The following is a 17,179-nucleotide window of genomic DNA, read 5'->3' on the forward strand; positions in this document are numbered from 1 at the left end:
AGTGGTTTTTTAAAATACACAGACAACCATTTTTAAGTACCATATTTTTTTTTCTTTTTTTTAAAGATTTATTTATTTATTTAATTTCCCCCCCCTCCCCTGGTTGTCTGTTCTTGGTGTCTATTTGCTGCATCTTGTTTCTTTGTCCGCTTCCGTTGTCGTCAGCGGCACGGGAAGTGTGGGCGGCGCCATTCCTGGGCAGGCTGCTCTTTCTTTTCACTGCTGGGTGGCTTTCCTCACGGGCGCACTCCTTGCGCGTGGGGCTCCCCTACGCGGGGGACATCCCTGCGTGGCAGGGCACTCCTCGCGCGCTTCAGCGCTGCTCATGGCCAGCTCCACACGGGTCAAGGAGGCCCGGGGTTTGAACCACGGACCTCCCATGTGGTAGACGGACGCCCTAACCACTGGGCCAAAGTCCGTTTCCCACTGGGCCAAAGTCCGTTTCCCCATATTTTTGTATATATATTAATATGTACACACATATCTACATATGTAAATATATGTATATAATATATACATACTTTCTGCAGATAATGTAAATAGATTATTTTGCAGTTTGCTTTTTTATTTTTTTAAACTGAAGAGTATCTTACAGTCATACTTCAGTTTCAGTACACATTGATCTATCTCATTCTTTTGCATAACTGCTTAGTATTTCCTTCTGTGGCTGTACTTTAAAAAAGTAACATTTGTTATATTATACATTTTGGGATTATAAAAATAATATAAGACATGCTAATTATAGAAAATTTGAGAAATTCAGAAAAACACAAAAGGCAAAGAAATAACCATATCATTTGTAATCTACTCAGAGAAAACAGCAGTTGGGTGAGATCTCCTTTGTCTTTCAATTCAAATATATATACACACTGTTGAGATTATGCTCTCCGTATTGTTCCTTTGTATTTGTTTTTTGTTTCTTTTTTGGTTTTGAACTTTTTTTGCCTTCAAGCACAGAGTTGAATCAATTCATGGCACATCATTGTCACTGTTCACATCAAGGCCCCTCGCTGTTTTTTTTTTTTTTTTTTCCAGTATGTAACTGTATTAAAAAATATGACTTTAAATAAGCCTATATAATATGTTTCAGTTTACATGATGAACTTGTGCTATATCTTTTTTCTGCTTTTTCATCTTTTAACCCCCACATCTAATTGCTACATGTGAAGTTTTGTCCCTTGTTTTTTGTTTGCTCCATATTATATCATGAAAATCTTCCATGTTATTAAATAGTCTTTGAGAACAATACTATTTGAAATAAATGGGTAATAGACAGTCATGTTCCAGGAGCCTTTTGCTTAGGCACAGATGTGGGGAATTGACCAGATAGCTTATGACAGCTAAATTTAGAATACTGTGGTTTCTAGCTGCTGGTTTTTGATGTCCAATTTACATTCTTCCCTTCACCTGTATCACCAGATGATCCATGGATCATGCACTGGGCTCTTTCTGCTCACAAGCTCAAAGCCCTACTGGATATTATCTTACTTTTGAGGACGCCTGTAGGGCAGGGCATGGGAAGGAGGGTCCCCCCTGCTTCACAGGTGGGGAAATGAGGCTCCCAGAGTCTACTGATAATGCAGCACCTGGGACTCTGCCTCCCTCACCCAGCTGAGCTCTCTCTGCTCTGGTTTGAAGGTTCTTCTGCTGCCCGCTGTGCCAGTCTGACAGAAAAATCTCTGTCAGACTTGCAGGGAATTCAGAACTGAAGTGGCCAATGCCTGTGCTGCAGAGCTGGGGCGAGACCTTACATGCCAGCTCAGCCCTAAGCACCAGCCCACGACTGGGTGTGTCTGGGAGACAGGCTGAGCACCTAATGAGGCATCTTTCCTATTAATACATCAAATCAGATTTCTAAGCTCATTGGATGCTTCTGCCCTAAACCTGCCTATCAGTAACCCTTTATGTGCTGATCTCTGCTAGGGGCAAAGAACAATAAAATGTGCTTTTGGGACACTCACCTTGTGATGAGTGTGCTGTAGTTCCTGTTCCTGGGCAACCCTAGGCTGGAGACAAGCATGGTCCCTGCTCTCAGAGAGCTCTATTCTGATGGAGGGCAGCAGGACATACCCTGAAGATGGTATAAACACACTGCTTAGAACTCCATCAGCTGAGACATGTATAAAAATTACTGAGGGTGTCCTAAAATAACGGGGTGGCTGGAGGCTGTTGGAGTTAAAGTATGAAGGGAGAATTGCTTTCCTATGAATAACTCAGGCTCTTTGATGGCTAAGACTAGCTCTCCCTGTGTGTGATATGGATTCTTTGGTGAGAATGGTCTGGTCAAGACCACTGGTCCAAACCAGTGGTGGTTGGGGCAGGTGGGTGGGTGGATGGGTGGGGGCCTTGTTTTACCAAGTCACAAACATAGTGACTTCACTGTCCCTCCCCTGCTCTGATTCGAGGTGGACACCTCTATGAATGATGATGCTGAGAGCTTGAGGAAGACCGTGCGGGACTTGATGGCCAAGCTACAGGAGGCTGAGCAGCAGCACCAGTCAGACCGGGTAGCTTTCGAGGTGAGATTTTGCGTTCGGGGAGAAGGTGCCCCAAGGGCTGGGCTGCTGGTGTGGGTGCTGGTGATTTTTTTAGCGTGGGCTCCCTGCCTTTCTGGCTCCCTGCCTGTATAGCTGGGTGCCGTAAAGTGGAAAGGCAAGGCTTCAAGGCTTGGGCATCTCCTGTCTGCTTTTCTATCTCCTGGACTTTTACAGTGTTTGCTGTCCATGGCTGGGCTGTAGTTCCCAGGTCAGCTCTTGATTCTCTGCTCTAGTGAAGTTGAGCAGTGGAGCTGGATTGAGTCAGCAGGTGATTCAAAAGTCTTGGTACCAAGATAAGAATCACTGGCTCTAAGGAACCATGAGACAAACACTAGTGCTGTCATATTCACTTTTTTAAAAAATCAGTTTTATTGTTACATGTTCATGAAGCGTACAATCCATCCAAAATGTACAATCAGTGGTATTTGATATACTCACGGACTTGCGCATTCATCACTTCAATCCATATTAGAGCATTTCATTCCTCTAATAATATAAACAAAAACCAAAAAACTCAACCCCTTAATAATCACCTCTCAATCCTTCTATCCTTTCCCTGATGTACAAAGCTACTATTCTCACTCTGTCTCTCTTATTTGTATTTAGATTCTTTATAGATGGAGTCAAACCATGTGTAGGACATTTTGTCTAGTTTCTTTCACTTAAGTATATTTCCTATTTTTCATTTACCCTTAATGGAAGATTGTTAATATCTTGCTATACACTACTGTCCATAGTTTGTTTTGGTTGTGTTTTTGCCTGCTGTTAACATTGTGTATCATTAATATACATTTGTTCTATTTCAAAGAAAACCAGTCTCATATATGCAGTAATACCCATATTCATATTTTGCATGCGGTTTCACTATGCTGTACAGTCCCCTGTTAAATTTTTTAGCTTTCCTTCTAATAATATACATGATCTTAGGCTTTCCCTTTCAATCACTTTCATACTCATATGTAAGCACTGCTAGTTACAAATATTATATTGGGTTTTCACCTTTTCTATTCATTTCCAAAGATTTACACATAAAATTTTACCAATTCTGCACAAGTTAACCCTCAGCTTCCATTCTCTAACCTCATTCTATTTTCTGGTGACCCATATTTAAGTTATTAACTCCATGAAATTATACAATATATTTAGTTCATAGTAGTGCATTCATACAGTGTTTGTCCTTTTGTGTCTGGCTTGCTTCACACAACGTAATGTCCTCCAGGTTCATCCATGTTGTCATATACTTTACGACTTCATTTCTTCAAAGAGCTGCATAAATTCATTGTGTGAATACACCACAGTTTATTTGTTTGTTTGTTTTTTTAAAGATTTATTTATTTATTTAATTCCCCCCTCTCCCCTGGTTGTCTGTTCTCTGTGTCCATTTGCTGCGTCTTGTTTCTTTGTCTGCTTCTGTTGTCCTCAGCGGCACGGGAAGTGTGGGTTGCGCCATTCCTGGGCAGGCTGCACTTTTTTTCGCGCTGGGCGTCTCTCCTTACGGGGTGCACTCCTTGCGCGTGGGGCTCCCCTACGCAGGGGACACCCCTGCGTGGCACGGCACTCCTTGCGCACATCAGCACTGCCCATGGACCAGCTCCACACAGGTCAAGGAGGCCTGGGGTTTGAACCGCGGACCTCCCATGTGGTAGACAGACGCCCTAACCACTGGGCCAAGTCCGTTTTCCCACCACAGTTTGTTTATCCATTCATTGGTTGATGGACACCTGGGTTGTTTCCAACTTTTGGCAATTGAGAGTAGCACCACTGTGAACATCAGTATGCAGATGTATGTTCGTGTCACTGCTCTCAGTTCTTCTAGGTATATACCCAGTAGTGGTATTGCAGGGTCACATGGCAGATCTATAGTCAGCTTCTTTAGGAACTGCCAAACAGTCGTCCACAGTGGTTGTACCATTCTGCATTCCCATCAACAGTGAATATAAGTATTCCTGTCTCTCAATATTCTCTCCAACATGTATAGTTCTTTTTTTTTTTTAATTTTTGAAAAAAATTTATTGAAATATATCACTCATACATAATCATACATAAACAATAAGTGTATGGTAATAGTTGTGAACTTACAAAACAAACATATATAACATCATACAGGACTCTCATAACTCACCCTACCACCTATACCTTGCGTTGTTGTTAAACATTTTTAACTAATAATTAATGAGCATTGTCAAAATTTTACTACTAACCAAAGTATTTTTCCCCCAATCCACCCTATTATTATCTTTATATCATTGATATATGAATATACATAAACAGTAACTGTATAGTAAAAGTTGTGAACTTACAAAGCAAACATGCGTAACATACAGGGGTCCCATACATCAACCCTCCACCAATGCCTTGCATTATTGTGAGACATTTATTACAAATTATGAAAGAATATTGTCAAAATCTTACTACTAATTATAGTCCTTATCTTACATTTGGTGTATTTTTCCCCAAACCCACCTTATTATTTTTTAAATATATTTTTTATGACAGAAGTTATAAACTTATAAAACAATCACGCACATATGCAGAATTCCCAAACAACACCCCTCTAGCTACACACCACACTGTGGTGGAACATTTGTTACAGATAAGATAATATCATATGATTGTTACCACATCCATAGTGTACATTTGGCATACTTTTTCCATACTCCTCCAATATCATCAACACAGTACATCTTTCACATAGATGCAAGAACATATTATTACCGCTAACCACAGTATGGGTCACTCCAGTTGTATTTTTCCCATGCTTCTCCACATTCCCATCACCCTGCAGTAGTGATGTACATTTGCTCTAGCTCAAAAAGGCCACTCTTGCATATGTACCATCAACCACAATTCTCATCCACCTCTTGGTTTACTGTGCTATTCATTTCCTAGATTATTCTTTAGCATTCTGTCACTTGGCATTTATATACCTAGACTATCATTTTCAGCCACATCCCCATTTATATACGAGCTGTTACTCACTATGTGTTACCATCCACTCTATACATTTCCACACGTATACAGTAAAGCTAATTAAAACTTCTACATACATTAAATTTCAGTAGTCCCTCTCAGTCCTTCTCTTATCTCCTTTAAGAATCTACCACTAACCACCAGGTCTTGAAGATATTTTCCTATAATTTCTTCTAGAAGCTTTATGGTTCTTGCTTTTATTTTTAGGTTTTTTATTGATTTTGAGTTCATTTTTGGAGAAAGTGTAAGATAGGGGTCCACTTTCCTTCTTTTGGCTATGGATATCCAGTTCTTTTAGCACCATTTGTTGAATGGACTATTCTGCCCAAGCTGTGTGGGTTTGACAGGCTAGTCAAAAATCACTTGACCATATATATGAGGGTCTGTTTCTGAAACATCAGTTTGTTTCCATTGGTCTGTGTATCTGTCTTTATGGCAGTACCATGCTGTTTTTACCACTATAGCTAGGCAATATGATTTAAAGTCTGGAGATGAGAATTTGCTTTTCTTTTTTAAACTATTTCTGGCTATTGAGGACCCATTGCCCTTCCAAATAAATTTGATAATCATGTTTTCAACTAAAAAAAAAATGATGGTGGAATTTTTATCGGGATTGCATTGAATCTGAATATTGATTTGTGTAGAATTGCCATCTTTATGATATTTAGTCTTCCAGTATGTGAGTATGGAATGTTCTTCCAGTTATTTAGGCCTTTTTAAAATTTCTTTTAATAGTGAGTTGCAGTTTTCTGAATACAAGTGCTTTACATTGTTGGTTAAGTTTATTCCTGAATATTTGAGTTTTATCTGTCATATATTCCCCACTCTTTTGACACTTGTAGTTACTTTTATTGATGTAATTTTCATTTCTAGACTCTCTTCCAGGCCTCTCTCTCCTGTCTTTTCTTTTCAGGCTCTAGCACACCCTTTAAGTATTTCCAGAAATTCTGGTCTTCTTGGTTAGAAATCCTCAGTTTCTGTTTATCTGTGAATATTCTAAACTCACTGTCATTTTTTAAAGACAGTCTTGCCACATATAAGATTCTTGGCTGGAAGTTTTTCTCTTGTAGTATCTTAAATATATCAGACCGCTGTCTTCTTACCTCCATGGTTTCTGGTGAGAAATCAGCACTTAATCTTATTGAGTATCCCTTTTATGTTAAACATTGCTTTTTTCTTGCTGTTCTCAGAATCCTTGCTTTGTCTTTGGCATTTGACATTCTGATTATTATGTCTCTCAGAGTTGGTCTACTTGCATTTTTTTAGATGGGAGTATGTTGTACTTCTTCAACATAGATTTCAATGTCCTTCAATAGGGTTGGGAAATTTTCTACCATTATTTCTTCAGATATTCCTTCTGCCCCTTTTCCCTTCTCTTCTCCTTCTGGGACACCCATGACATGTATGTATGTTTGCACATCTTTTGCTGTCATTTAGTCCCCTGAGACTTTGTTCAATTTTTTTCCACTCTTTTCTTCACCTGTTCTTTCGTATGTTCACTTTCAGAGGCCATTTCTTCAAGCTCACCAGTCTTTTCTTCTGCCTCCTCAAATGTGCTATGTAATTCCAGTGTTTTTTTAAATTTCATTTACTGCATCTTTCATTCCCAAAAGATCTGCTATTTTTCTATGTATGCTTTCAAATTCTTCTTTGTGCTCATCCAATGTCGTCTTAATATCCTTAATCTCTTTAGCTATCTCATTGAATTTATTAAGGAGATTTGTTGGAACATCTATGATTAATTGTCTCAACTCCTTTATGTCATCTGGAGGCTTATCTTGTTCTGTAACTGGGCCATATCTTCCTGCTCGGTGCGGATTGTAATTTTTTGTTGGTGTCTTGGCATCTGCCTTACTAGAGTATTTATTTTGAGTGCAGTTTTTCTCTTTAGTTTAGGGCTTCCTGCTCTTTCTCCCCTGCTGGTTGTGCAGTAGTAGTAGGATGTAGTTGGTTCTATAAGCTGTGGATGGTCAAGCTGCCCTCATTGTGCCAGGGACTGATGAAGCATCTCCCACCTTTCTCCTTTGCCCAGGGTAGGGACAGAGTCATAGCTGTGTGGAATAATCCAAGTCGTGCAGGCCTAGACTGTAGTTGCCCTGAGAGACTGATGAGGCTTCACACCCTTTCTCCCCTGCCTGTGGCTGAAATGGAGCTGCAAGTGAGGGCAGCAGTCTATGCAGTGCGAGTTCAAGATGAGCACAGTTGTCCAGTAGACTTCTGATTATTCAGTGTGTGCCAGCCAAAGGTACCTGCAGTTACCTGGACAGGCTGGTGTAGGGCCTGCCAGCCTCCTCCCTGTCATAGATGGGGCTGAAGCCTAGGCTAGGGCTGCAGGCTGATCTGGGTGAAAGTAAGTGGTTCCTACCGTTACTGTGATTTTCGGTCATCGGGACATCCCCTCTTGTTGGGGGTGGAGTCAAAATGGTGGCTACCAGCCTCTTTCTACTTGGACAGATTCACACCCTAGCTCTTCCTAGGATTATGCCTTAGCCAGCTGAGTCTACTAATCAGTAGCTGAAATCAGTGGCCAACTGTCTTTTCCTCCCCTGTTTTTGGGAAATGGAGCTTCCAATTCCAGCCACAGAATAGCTCCTGGGGCAGCTTGTGCTGCCAAAGTAAGATAATCACCGGCCTCTGTGACTTGGCCAGTAACTTCCTGGAGAGACAGGTGCAGGTCTCCCCAGGTTTCTCCCCGCCAGAGGTGGGGTTGGGGCTTCGGGTAGAGCTGCAATCTGATCTGGATGGGAAGAAACCTCTCCCTACCAGCAGTGTGATTTTTCAGTCCACCCACTTGCCCTCATGCCAGGTGTAGAGGTAAGATGGTGGCTACCGGCCTCTTTCTGACTTAGACATGTTCAAACTTTAGCTGTTCTTAGGATTATCCATTAACCTGCCGAATTTACTCACCAGTAGCTGAAGTTGGTGTCCAGCCATCTCTTCCTACCCCATTTTTGGGAAGTGGAGCTTTCAGTTCCAGCCATGGAATAGCTCCTGGGGCGGTTTGTGCCTCCAATGGGGTATGGGCACTGGCCTCTGTGGCACAGAGCGCTCTTTTTATGAATTTTCTCTGCTGATGGGCAGTCTCCTCCTTCCATTTCTTCAAGGATGTTGCAGGATGCTCTTCTGGTCTCTGGAGCCCCCAAACAGGCGCTTCGGCTAGCTCCAGATAGCTCTGGGTGTTTAGTAACTGCCCTGTAGCAAGAGCTGACTCTAGGGAGCTCCTTACTCTGCTGCCATCTTGCTGGTTTTCTCTGTCTTTTCAATATTGGCCCTTCTGATACTTGTGAAATGATATCTCATTGCAGCTTTGATTTGCATTTTCCTACTGATGTTGAACATTTTTCCATGTGGTTTGTTTGTTTGTTTGTTTTTTGCCATTTGTGTTTCTTCTCTGGACAAATGTCTATTCAAGTCTTCTGCCCATTTTTTAATTGTGTTGTTCATCTTTTATTGTTGAATTGTAGCGTCTCTTTATATAATCATGGATAGTAAAGCATTATCAGATATGTAATTTCCAAATATTTCCCCCATTGAGTCAGCTACTTCTTCACCATTTTGACGAAGACCTTTAAGGTGCAAAATTTAGGTGTTTAATTTTAAGGAGGTCCCATTGATCTATATTTTCTTTTGTTGCTGGAGCTTTGGGTATAGGATTTAAGAGACTCCGCCTCTTTCCACCCTGTCTTCCATACATTATCTTGTAGTTTTTACCACTGTAGTTTTATATGTTTCAAGGTCCGGCAGCGAAATTCCTCCCATGTTGCTCTTTTTTAGAATGCTTTTGTCTATTCATGTGCACTTTCCCTTCCAAATAAATTTGATAGTTACCTTTTCTATTTATGTAAAATAGGCTGTTGGAATAATTGATCAGTATTGCATTGAATCTATAATTAATCAGTTTGGGTCGGGCTGACATCTTCATGATATTTAGTCTTCTAATTCATGAACACAGAATGTCTTTCCATTTGTTTAGGTCTTCTTTGATTTCTTTTAGCAGTGTTTTGTAGTTTTCTGAATATTGCTATTGAGTCCTAGGTATTTGAGTCTTTTTGTTGTTGTTGTAAATGGAATTTTTTTCCTGATTTCCTCATCAGATTGTTTTAATACCTAGTATACAGAAATGCTGTTGACTTTTTTTAAGATTTATTTTTTATTTATTTCTCTCCCCTCCCCCCCAAGTTGTCTGCTCTCTATGTCCATTCGCTGTATGTTCTTCTGTGACCGCTTCTGTCCTTATCAGCGGCACCAGGAATCTATGTTTCTTTTTGTTTCGTCATCTTGTTGTGTCAGCTCTCCATGTGTGCGGCACCATCCTTGGGCAGGCTGTACTTTCTTTCGTGCTGGGCAGCTCTCCTTACGGGGCACACTCCTTGCGCGGGGCTTCCCTATGCAGGGGACATCCCTGCATGGCAGGCACCCCTTGTGCACATCAGCACTGCGCATGGGCCAGCTCCACATGGGTTAAGGAGGCCCGGGGTTTGAACCGCAGACCTCCCATGTGGTAGGCGGACGCCCTATCCATTGGGCCAAGTCTGTTTCCCTAAATGCTGTTGATATTTGCATGTCAATCTTGTATCCTGCCACTTTGCTGAACTTGTTTATTAGCTCAAGTAGCTTTTTTTTTGAGATTATCAGGTATTTTTTTCCCTTTATTCTCAAGTAGCTTTGTCAAACATTTCAAAATTTTCTAAATATATAATATCATGTCATCCGTAAATAATGAGAGTTTTACATCCCCGTTTTCTATTTGGGTGCCTTTTATTTATTTTTTCTTGTCTAATTGCTCTAGCTAAAACTTCTAGTACAATGTTGAATAACACTGGTGACAGTAGACATCCTTGTCTTGTTCTTGATTTTGGAGGGCAAACTTTCAACATTTCCCTAGTGTGTATAATGTTGACTGTGTGTTTTTCATATATGCCTTCTATCATATTGAGGAACTTTTCTTCTTTTCCTATCTTTTGAAATGTTTTTATCAAGAAAGGATGCTGGATTTTGTCAAATACCTTTTCTACATTGATCAATATGGTCATGTGTTTTTCTACCTTAACTTTGTTAATGTGGTGTATAACATTAATTGATTTTCTTAGGTGGATGCACCCTTCCATACCAGGAATAAATCCCATATGGTCATGGTGTATAATTATTTTGATATGCTCTTGGATTCTATTCACAAGTATTTTGTGAGAATTTTTGCATCTATGTTCATTTGAGAGATTGGTCTATAATTTTCTTTTCTTGTATCTTTATCTGGCTTTGGTATTAGGGTGATATTGGCTTCGTAAAATATGATGAGTAATTTTCTCTCCCCCATCTTTTTGGAAGAGTTTAAACAGGATTGGTGTTAATTCTTCTTGAAATGCTTCATAGAATTCTCCTGTGAAGCCATCTGGTCCTGGACTTTTCTTTATTGGGAGATTTTTAATGATTTTCAGTCTCTTTAAATGTAATTAGCTGTTGAGTTCTTGTATTTCTTGTGCGTTTCTAGGAATTTGATCTTCTCAAAGAACCAGATTTTGGTTTTGTTGATTTTCTCTATTGTTTCTTTGTTCTCTATTTCATTTATTATTTTTTTTCTGAGGTGCCTCAGGCTGGAGACTGAACCTGAGACCTTGTATATAGGAGCTGGCCCTCAACCACTGAGCCACATTGGCTTCCCTGAGTTGGTTTTATCATTTTTTTTGCTTGTTGTTTGTTTTTGTTTTTTTAGGAGGTACCAGGAACCAAACCCAAGACCTCCCATGTGGTAGGCAGGCGATCAACTGCTTGAGCCATATCTGCTCCTATTTCATTTATTTTTGCCCTAATCTTTTTCTTTCTTCTTTTAAAGATTTATTTTGCATTTAGAGTTTGTTTTGTCTGATATTAGAACAACTACCCCTAGTCTTCTTTGGCTACCGTTTGTGTAAAATATCCTTTTCCAACCTTTGACTTTCAGCTGATTTGTATCCCTGGGTCTAAAGTGAGTCTCTTGTAGGCAGCATATGGATGGCTCCTGTTTTTTAATCCATTCTGTCAGACTGTATCTTTTGATCGGGGAGTTGAGTTCAGGCATATTCAATGATATAACTGTAAGTGCATTATTTACGTGATGGTTTGCTTCTCCCTTGATGTATTCAGAATTTTCTCTTTATCTTAGACATTTGACATTCTCAGTAGTATGTGTCTTGGAGTAGGTCTTATTGGATTTATTTTGGATGGGGTATGCTGCACTTCTTGGACATATAAGTTTATTTCTTTCATGAGAGTTGGGAAGTTTTCAGCCATTATTTCCTCAAATACTCTTTTTTTTTAAGATTTATTTATTTGTTTAATTCCCCTCCCCTCCCCCAGTTGTCTGTTCTCTGTGTCTATTTGCTGCGTCTTGTTTCTTTGTCCACTTCCGCTTCTGTTGTCATCAGCGGCACAGAAAGTGTGGGCAGCACCATTCCTGGGCAGGCTGCACTTTCTTTCGCGCTGGGCGGCTGTCCTTACGGGGTGCACTCCTTGCGCGTGGGGCTCCCCTACGCGGGGGACACCCCTGCGTGGCAGGGCACTACTTGCGCGCATCAGCACTACACATGGGCCAGCTCCACACGGGGCAAGGAGGCCTGGGGTTTGAACCGCGGACCTCCCATGTGGTAGACGGACGCCCTAACCACTGGGCCAAGTCCGTTTCCCCCTCAAATACTCTTTCTGCCCCTTTTCCCTCCTCTTCTTCTGGAACTCCCGTGACACGTTTGTTGTTGCCCTACAAACAGTGCTAAAGGGAGTTCTTCAGACTGAAAGGAAGGAACACTAGACAGTTCAAAGCAGCATAAAGAAATAAAGACCTCCAGTAAAGGTAACCATTTGGTTAATTTAACATGCCAGTACTTACTGTATTGTATTTTTTGGTATGTAACGCCTTACTTCCTATAGGTGCTAAAAGGCAAATGCATAGAAAGTAATGATAAACCTATGGTTTTTAACATACAAGTTACAAAGATATGATTTGAAACAAGTATAAAAAAAGGTGGGGGCATTGAAGTCAAGTTAGTATCAAATAATATATTAGAGTTAAAATTTGTGATGTTAAATTTTAACCCATAATAACCACAAGGAAATATTTGAAATATATATCCAGATAAAAATGAGAAAAGACTCAAAACAGTACAATACCAAAAAAAAAAAATCAAATAAATATGAAAGAAGGCATTAGTGGAAGAATTGAGGGACAGAAAAGGTAGGTAAAACTTACAAAGACTACATAGCAAAATGGCAGAGGAAAGTCCTGCATTATAACTAGTTACTATAAGACTAAATGAATTCAACTCTCCCATCAGAAGTCAGATTGGCAGAATGGATAAAAAAGTATGACCCAATTAGATACTTTCTACAAGAAACTTACCTTAAATTCAAAGACTTAAGTAGCTTGAAAGTGAAAGGATGGAAAAAATACACCGTGCAAGTAGTGACCAAAAGAACTCTGGGATAGTGATTCAAATATAAGATAAAATAGACCTAGCCAAAAAGAGTTTTCAGGGACAAAGGCATCCATCATATACTGATAAATGGGTCAATCCAACAAGAAGATCTAACAATTATAAATATATACACACCTAACAACAGAGCTCCAAGATATATAAAGCAAATACTAACAGATTTGAAGGGAGAAATAGTTGATTCTACATTAATAGTAGACGACTTCAGTACTGTCAATAATGGGTAGAATATCTAGACATTCAGTAAGGAAATACAAGGCTTAAATGATACTCTAAAACCAACTAGACCTATCAGACATATATAGAACATGCCATCTAACAAAAAAAGCATTCACGTTCTTCTCAATTGCACATGGATCATTTAACAGGATAGACCATGTCTTAGGACACAAACAAGTCTCAATAAATTTAAAAATATCGAAATCACACAGTGTATCTTCTCCAACCACAATGCAATAAGTCTAGAAATCAATAACAGAGAAATAAAAAATTCACAAATATGTGGAAATTAAACAATGTACTCTAAACAACCAATGGGTTAAAGAGTAATCACAAGGAAAATGAGGAAATATCTTGGCAAATGAAAATATACCATACCAAAACATATGGGATGCAGCAAGGATAGTGCTGAGAGGGAAATTTGTAACTCTAAATGCTTATATTAAAAAAAGAAGAAAGGAAAACAAATCAGAGACCTGCCTTAAAACTGGAGGAACTAGAAAAAGAAGAGCAAAACTAAATACAAAGTGAGCAGAAGGAAGAAAATAACAAAAATTAGAGTGGAGATAAACGAAATACAGAATTAAAAAACAACAACAATAGAATCAACAAAACCAAAAGTTGATTCTTCAAAAAGATCAATAAAAATGCCCCAACCTTTAGCTAGGCTGACAGAGAAAAAGGACACAAATGACTGAAATCAGAAATGAAAACGGGGACATTACTACTGATCCCAACAAAATAAAAAGGACGGTAAGGGATCCTATGAACAACTGTACACTAACAAATTAGAAAACCTAGGTGAAATGGACAAATTCCTAGAAACATGCATACTACCTACACTGATTCAAGAAGAAATAGAAGATCTCAACAAATGAATAACTAGAAAAAAGATTGAATTAGTCACCAAAAACCTCCCCAAAATGCAAGGTGTTAATAATAGGATGGAATAAGGGAATCCTGTATTTTATGTATGATTGTTCTGTAAACCCACAACTTCTCTTTAAAAAAAAACTGCCCTCCCCCCCCCAAAAAAAAAAATCTCCCCTCAAAGAAAAGCCCAGGACCTTATGGCTTCACAGGGAAATTTTACCATACATTCCAAGAAGAATTAATACCAGTGTTATTCAAATTCTTACAAAAAAATTAAAAAGGAGAGACCACTCCCTAGTTCATTCTACAAGGCCAAGATCACCCTCATTCCAAAGCTAGATAGTGATACCACAAAAAAGGAAAGTTACAGGGAAGCGGACTTGGCTCAATGGATAGGGTGTCCAGCTACCACATGGGAGGTCTGCGGTTAAAACCCCGGGCCTCCTTGACCCGTGTGGAACTGGCCCATGCGCAGTGCTGATGCACACAAGGAGTGCCGTGCCACGCAGGGGTGTCCCCCGCATAGGGGATGCGCAAGGAGTATGCCCCAGAAGGAGAGCTGCCCAGCACGAAAGAAAGTGCAGCCTGCCCAAGAATGGCACCACACACATGGAGAGCTGACACAACAAGGTGACGCAACAAAAAGAAACACAGATTCCCAGTGCCACTGGTAAGGATAGAAGCGGTCACAGAAGAACACACAGTGAATGGACACAGAGAGTAGACAACTGGGGGGGGGGGAAGGGGAGAGAAATAAATTAATTAATCTTAAAAAAAAAAAGTTACAGACCAGTATCTCTTATGAATATAGATGTAGAAATCCTCAACAAAATACTAGCAAACCAAATCCAAAACACATTAAGAGTTATAAAACCGTAATCAAGTAGGATTTAGCCCAGTTCAAGGGTGAGTCAACATGAGAATATCAGTTAATGTATGCACCACATTAATACGGTAAAGGAATAAAACCACGTGATCGTCTTGATTGATGCAGAAAGTCATTTGACAAAATTGAACACTTCTTCTTGATAAAAATTTAGGAAACTAGGAATAGAAAGAAACTTCCTCCACTTGAGAAAGGCATATATGAAAACCCCCAGCTAATGTCATTCTTAATGGTGAAAGACTAAAAGCTTTCCATCTAAGATGAGGAATGAGACAAGGATGTCTGCTATCACCACTGTTATTCAACACTGTACTGGAAGTTCTAGCCAGAGCAATTAGGTAAGAAAAAGAAAAAGCATCCAAATTGAAAGGAAGAACTAAAACTTTCCCTGTTTGCAGATGATGATACTATATAAAGAAAATCCTTAAAAATCCACACCAAGAAAAAAAAAAAAATCCACACCAAGGCTCTTAGAGCTAATAAGTGAACTCTAAAGTGGTGGGATACAAAATTAACAACCCAAAATCAGTAGTGTTTCTATTGCTAGTGGTTAACAATTAGAAGAAGAAATCAAGAAAAAATAAATTCCATTTATAATAGCAACTAAAAGAATCAAATATCTAAGAGTAAATCTAACCAAGGGTGTAAAGGACTTGTACACAGCAAGCTACAAAGCATTGCTTAACAAAATCAAGGAAGACCTAAATAAATGGAAGGACAATTCCATGTTCATGTATTGGAAGACTAGATATTGTTAACTGTCAGTTCTACCCAAAGTGCTTTATAGATTCATTGCAATCCCAGTCAAAATTCCAACAACCTGGGGAGGAGACATAGTCAAATGGTTGGTTGAATGCCTGCTTCCCATGTACGAGGTCCCAGCTTGATCTCTGGTACCTCCTAAAGACAAACAAACATGAAAAAACCACCTCTCATTGGGAAGCAGGTATAGCTCAGTGGTTGAGTGCCTGCTTCCCCTGTATGAGGTCCTGGGTTCAGTCCCCAGTGCCTCCTAAAAAAAAAAAAAAAATCCAACAACCTTCTTTGCAGAAATGGGAAAGCCAATCATCGAATTTATATGGAAGGGCAAGAGACCCCAAATAGCCAAAGCCATCTTGAAAAAGAACAACAAAATTGGAGATCTCATACTTCCCACCCTTAGAACTTACTACAAAGCCACAGTAATCAGAACAGCATGGTATAGGCACAAGTACAGCGTATAGACCAATGGAATCAAGTTGAGCTCTCACAAATCAGCCCTCACATTTATGTCCAACTATTTTTGACAAGGGGGCAAAGACTACTCAATTGAGAAAAAATAATCTCTTCAACAAATGATGCTGGGAAAACTGGATCTGTTTACAAAAGAATAAAGGTGGACTTCTACCTTACACTATATGTAAAAATCAACTGAAAATAGATCAGAGACCTAAATATAAGAGTCAGAACTCTAAAATTTATAGACTATGAGTTTGAGACACCTGGAGCATGTTCAGTACCTTGTGTCAGGCAATGTTTCCTTAGACTTTATTTCCAAAGTACAAGCAAAAAAGAAAAAAATGGATAAATGGGACCTCATTAAATTAGAAACTTTTGTGCTTCAAGGACTTTATCATGAAAGTAAAACGACAGCCTATAAAATGGGAAAAATATTTGGAAACCACCTATTCCATGAGTTTAATATTCAGAATATATAAAGAAATCCTTCAACTAAACAAAAAGGCAAACAACCCAATTTAAAAATGGGCAAAGCATTTGAATAGACGTTTCTCCAACAAGATCTACAAGTGGCTAAACAAGCACAGATGCTCAATATCATTATCCATTGGGGAAATGCAAATCAAAACCACAATGAGATACCATTTCATACCCCCTAGAATAGTTACTATTAAAAAAAACAAACAAATTATATGTGTTGTAGAGTATGTGGAGAAATATGAGCACTCATTCATGGCTGGTGGGAATATAAAATGCTATAGCCTCTGAGGAAAAATGTTCAATAGTTCCTCAGAAGGTACAGAATTACCATATGACCTAGCAACCCCATTTTGAGATACATACTCAAAGAATTGAAAGCAGAGTGTCAAACAGATATTTTTGCATGTTTACAGTTATTCACAGTTGTCAAAAGATGAAAGCAACCCAATCCACTTATGAAACCATTTATGAATGGAGTAAAAAAATATGGTATGTACATACAATGAAATATTATTTGGCTGTAAAAATGAATG

The 17,179-nt window shown here is 39.3% G+C and overlaps 1 protein-coding gene across 6 annotated transcripts in view; it reads left to right on the plus strand.

Annotated features, from left to right (window-relative positions):
- TUFT1 (tuftelin 1) overlaps positions 1–17,179 on the plus strand; it is a 52,535-nt gene that overhangs the window by 25,976 nt on the left and 9,380 nt on the right. For all 6 annotated transcript variants that reach the window (XM_058309641.2, XM_004451730.4, XM_004451733.3 and 3 more), the window contains one exon: positions 2,406–2,519. In XM_058309641.2, coding sequence (XP_058165624.1) covers positions 2,406–2,519 — 114 coding nt within the window. The remainder of the gene's footprint in view (positions 1–2,405; positions 2,520–17,179) is intronic.

Source organism: Dasypus novemcinctus, chromosome 13, assembly GCF_030445035.2.
Source record: "Dasypus novemcinctus isolate mDasNov1 chromosome 13, mDasNov1.1.hap2, whole genome shotgun sequence".
In the NCBI taxonomy this organism is placed as follows: domain Eukaryota; kingdom Metazoa; phylum Chordata; class Mammalia; order Cingulata; family Dasypodidae; genus Dasypus; species Dasypus novemcinctus.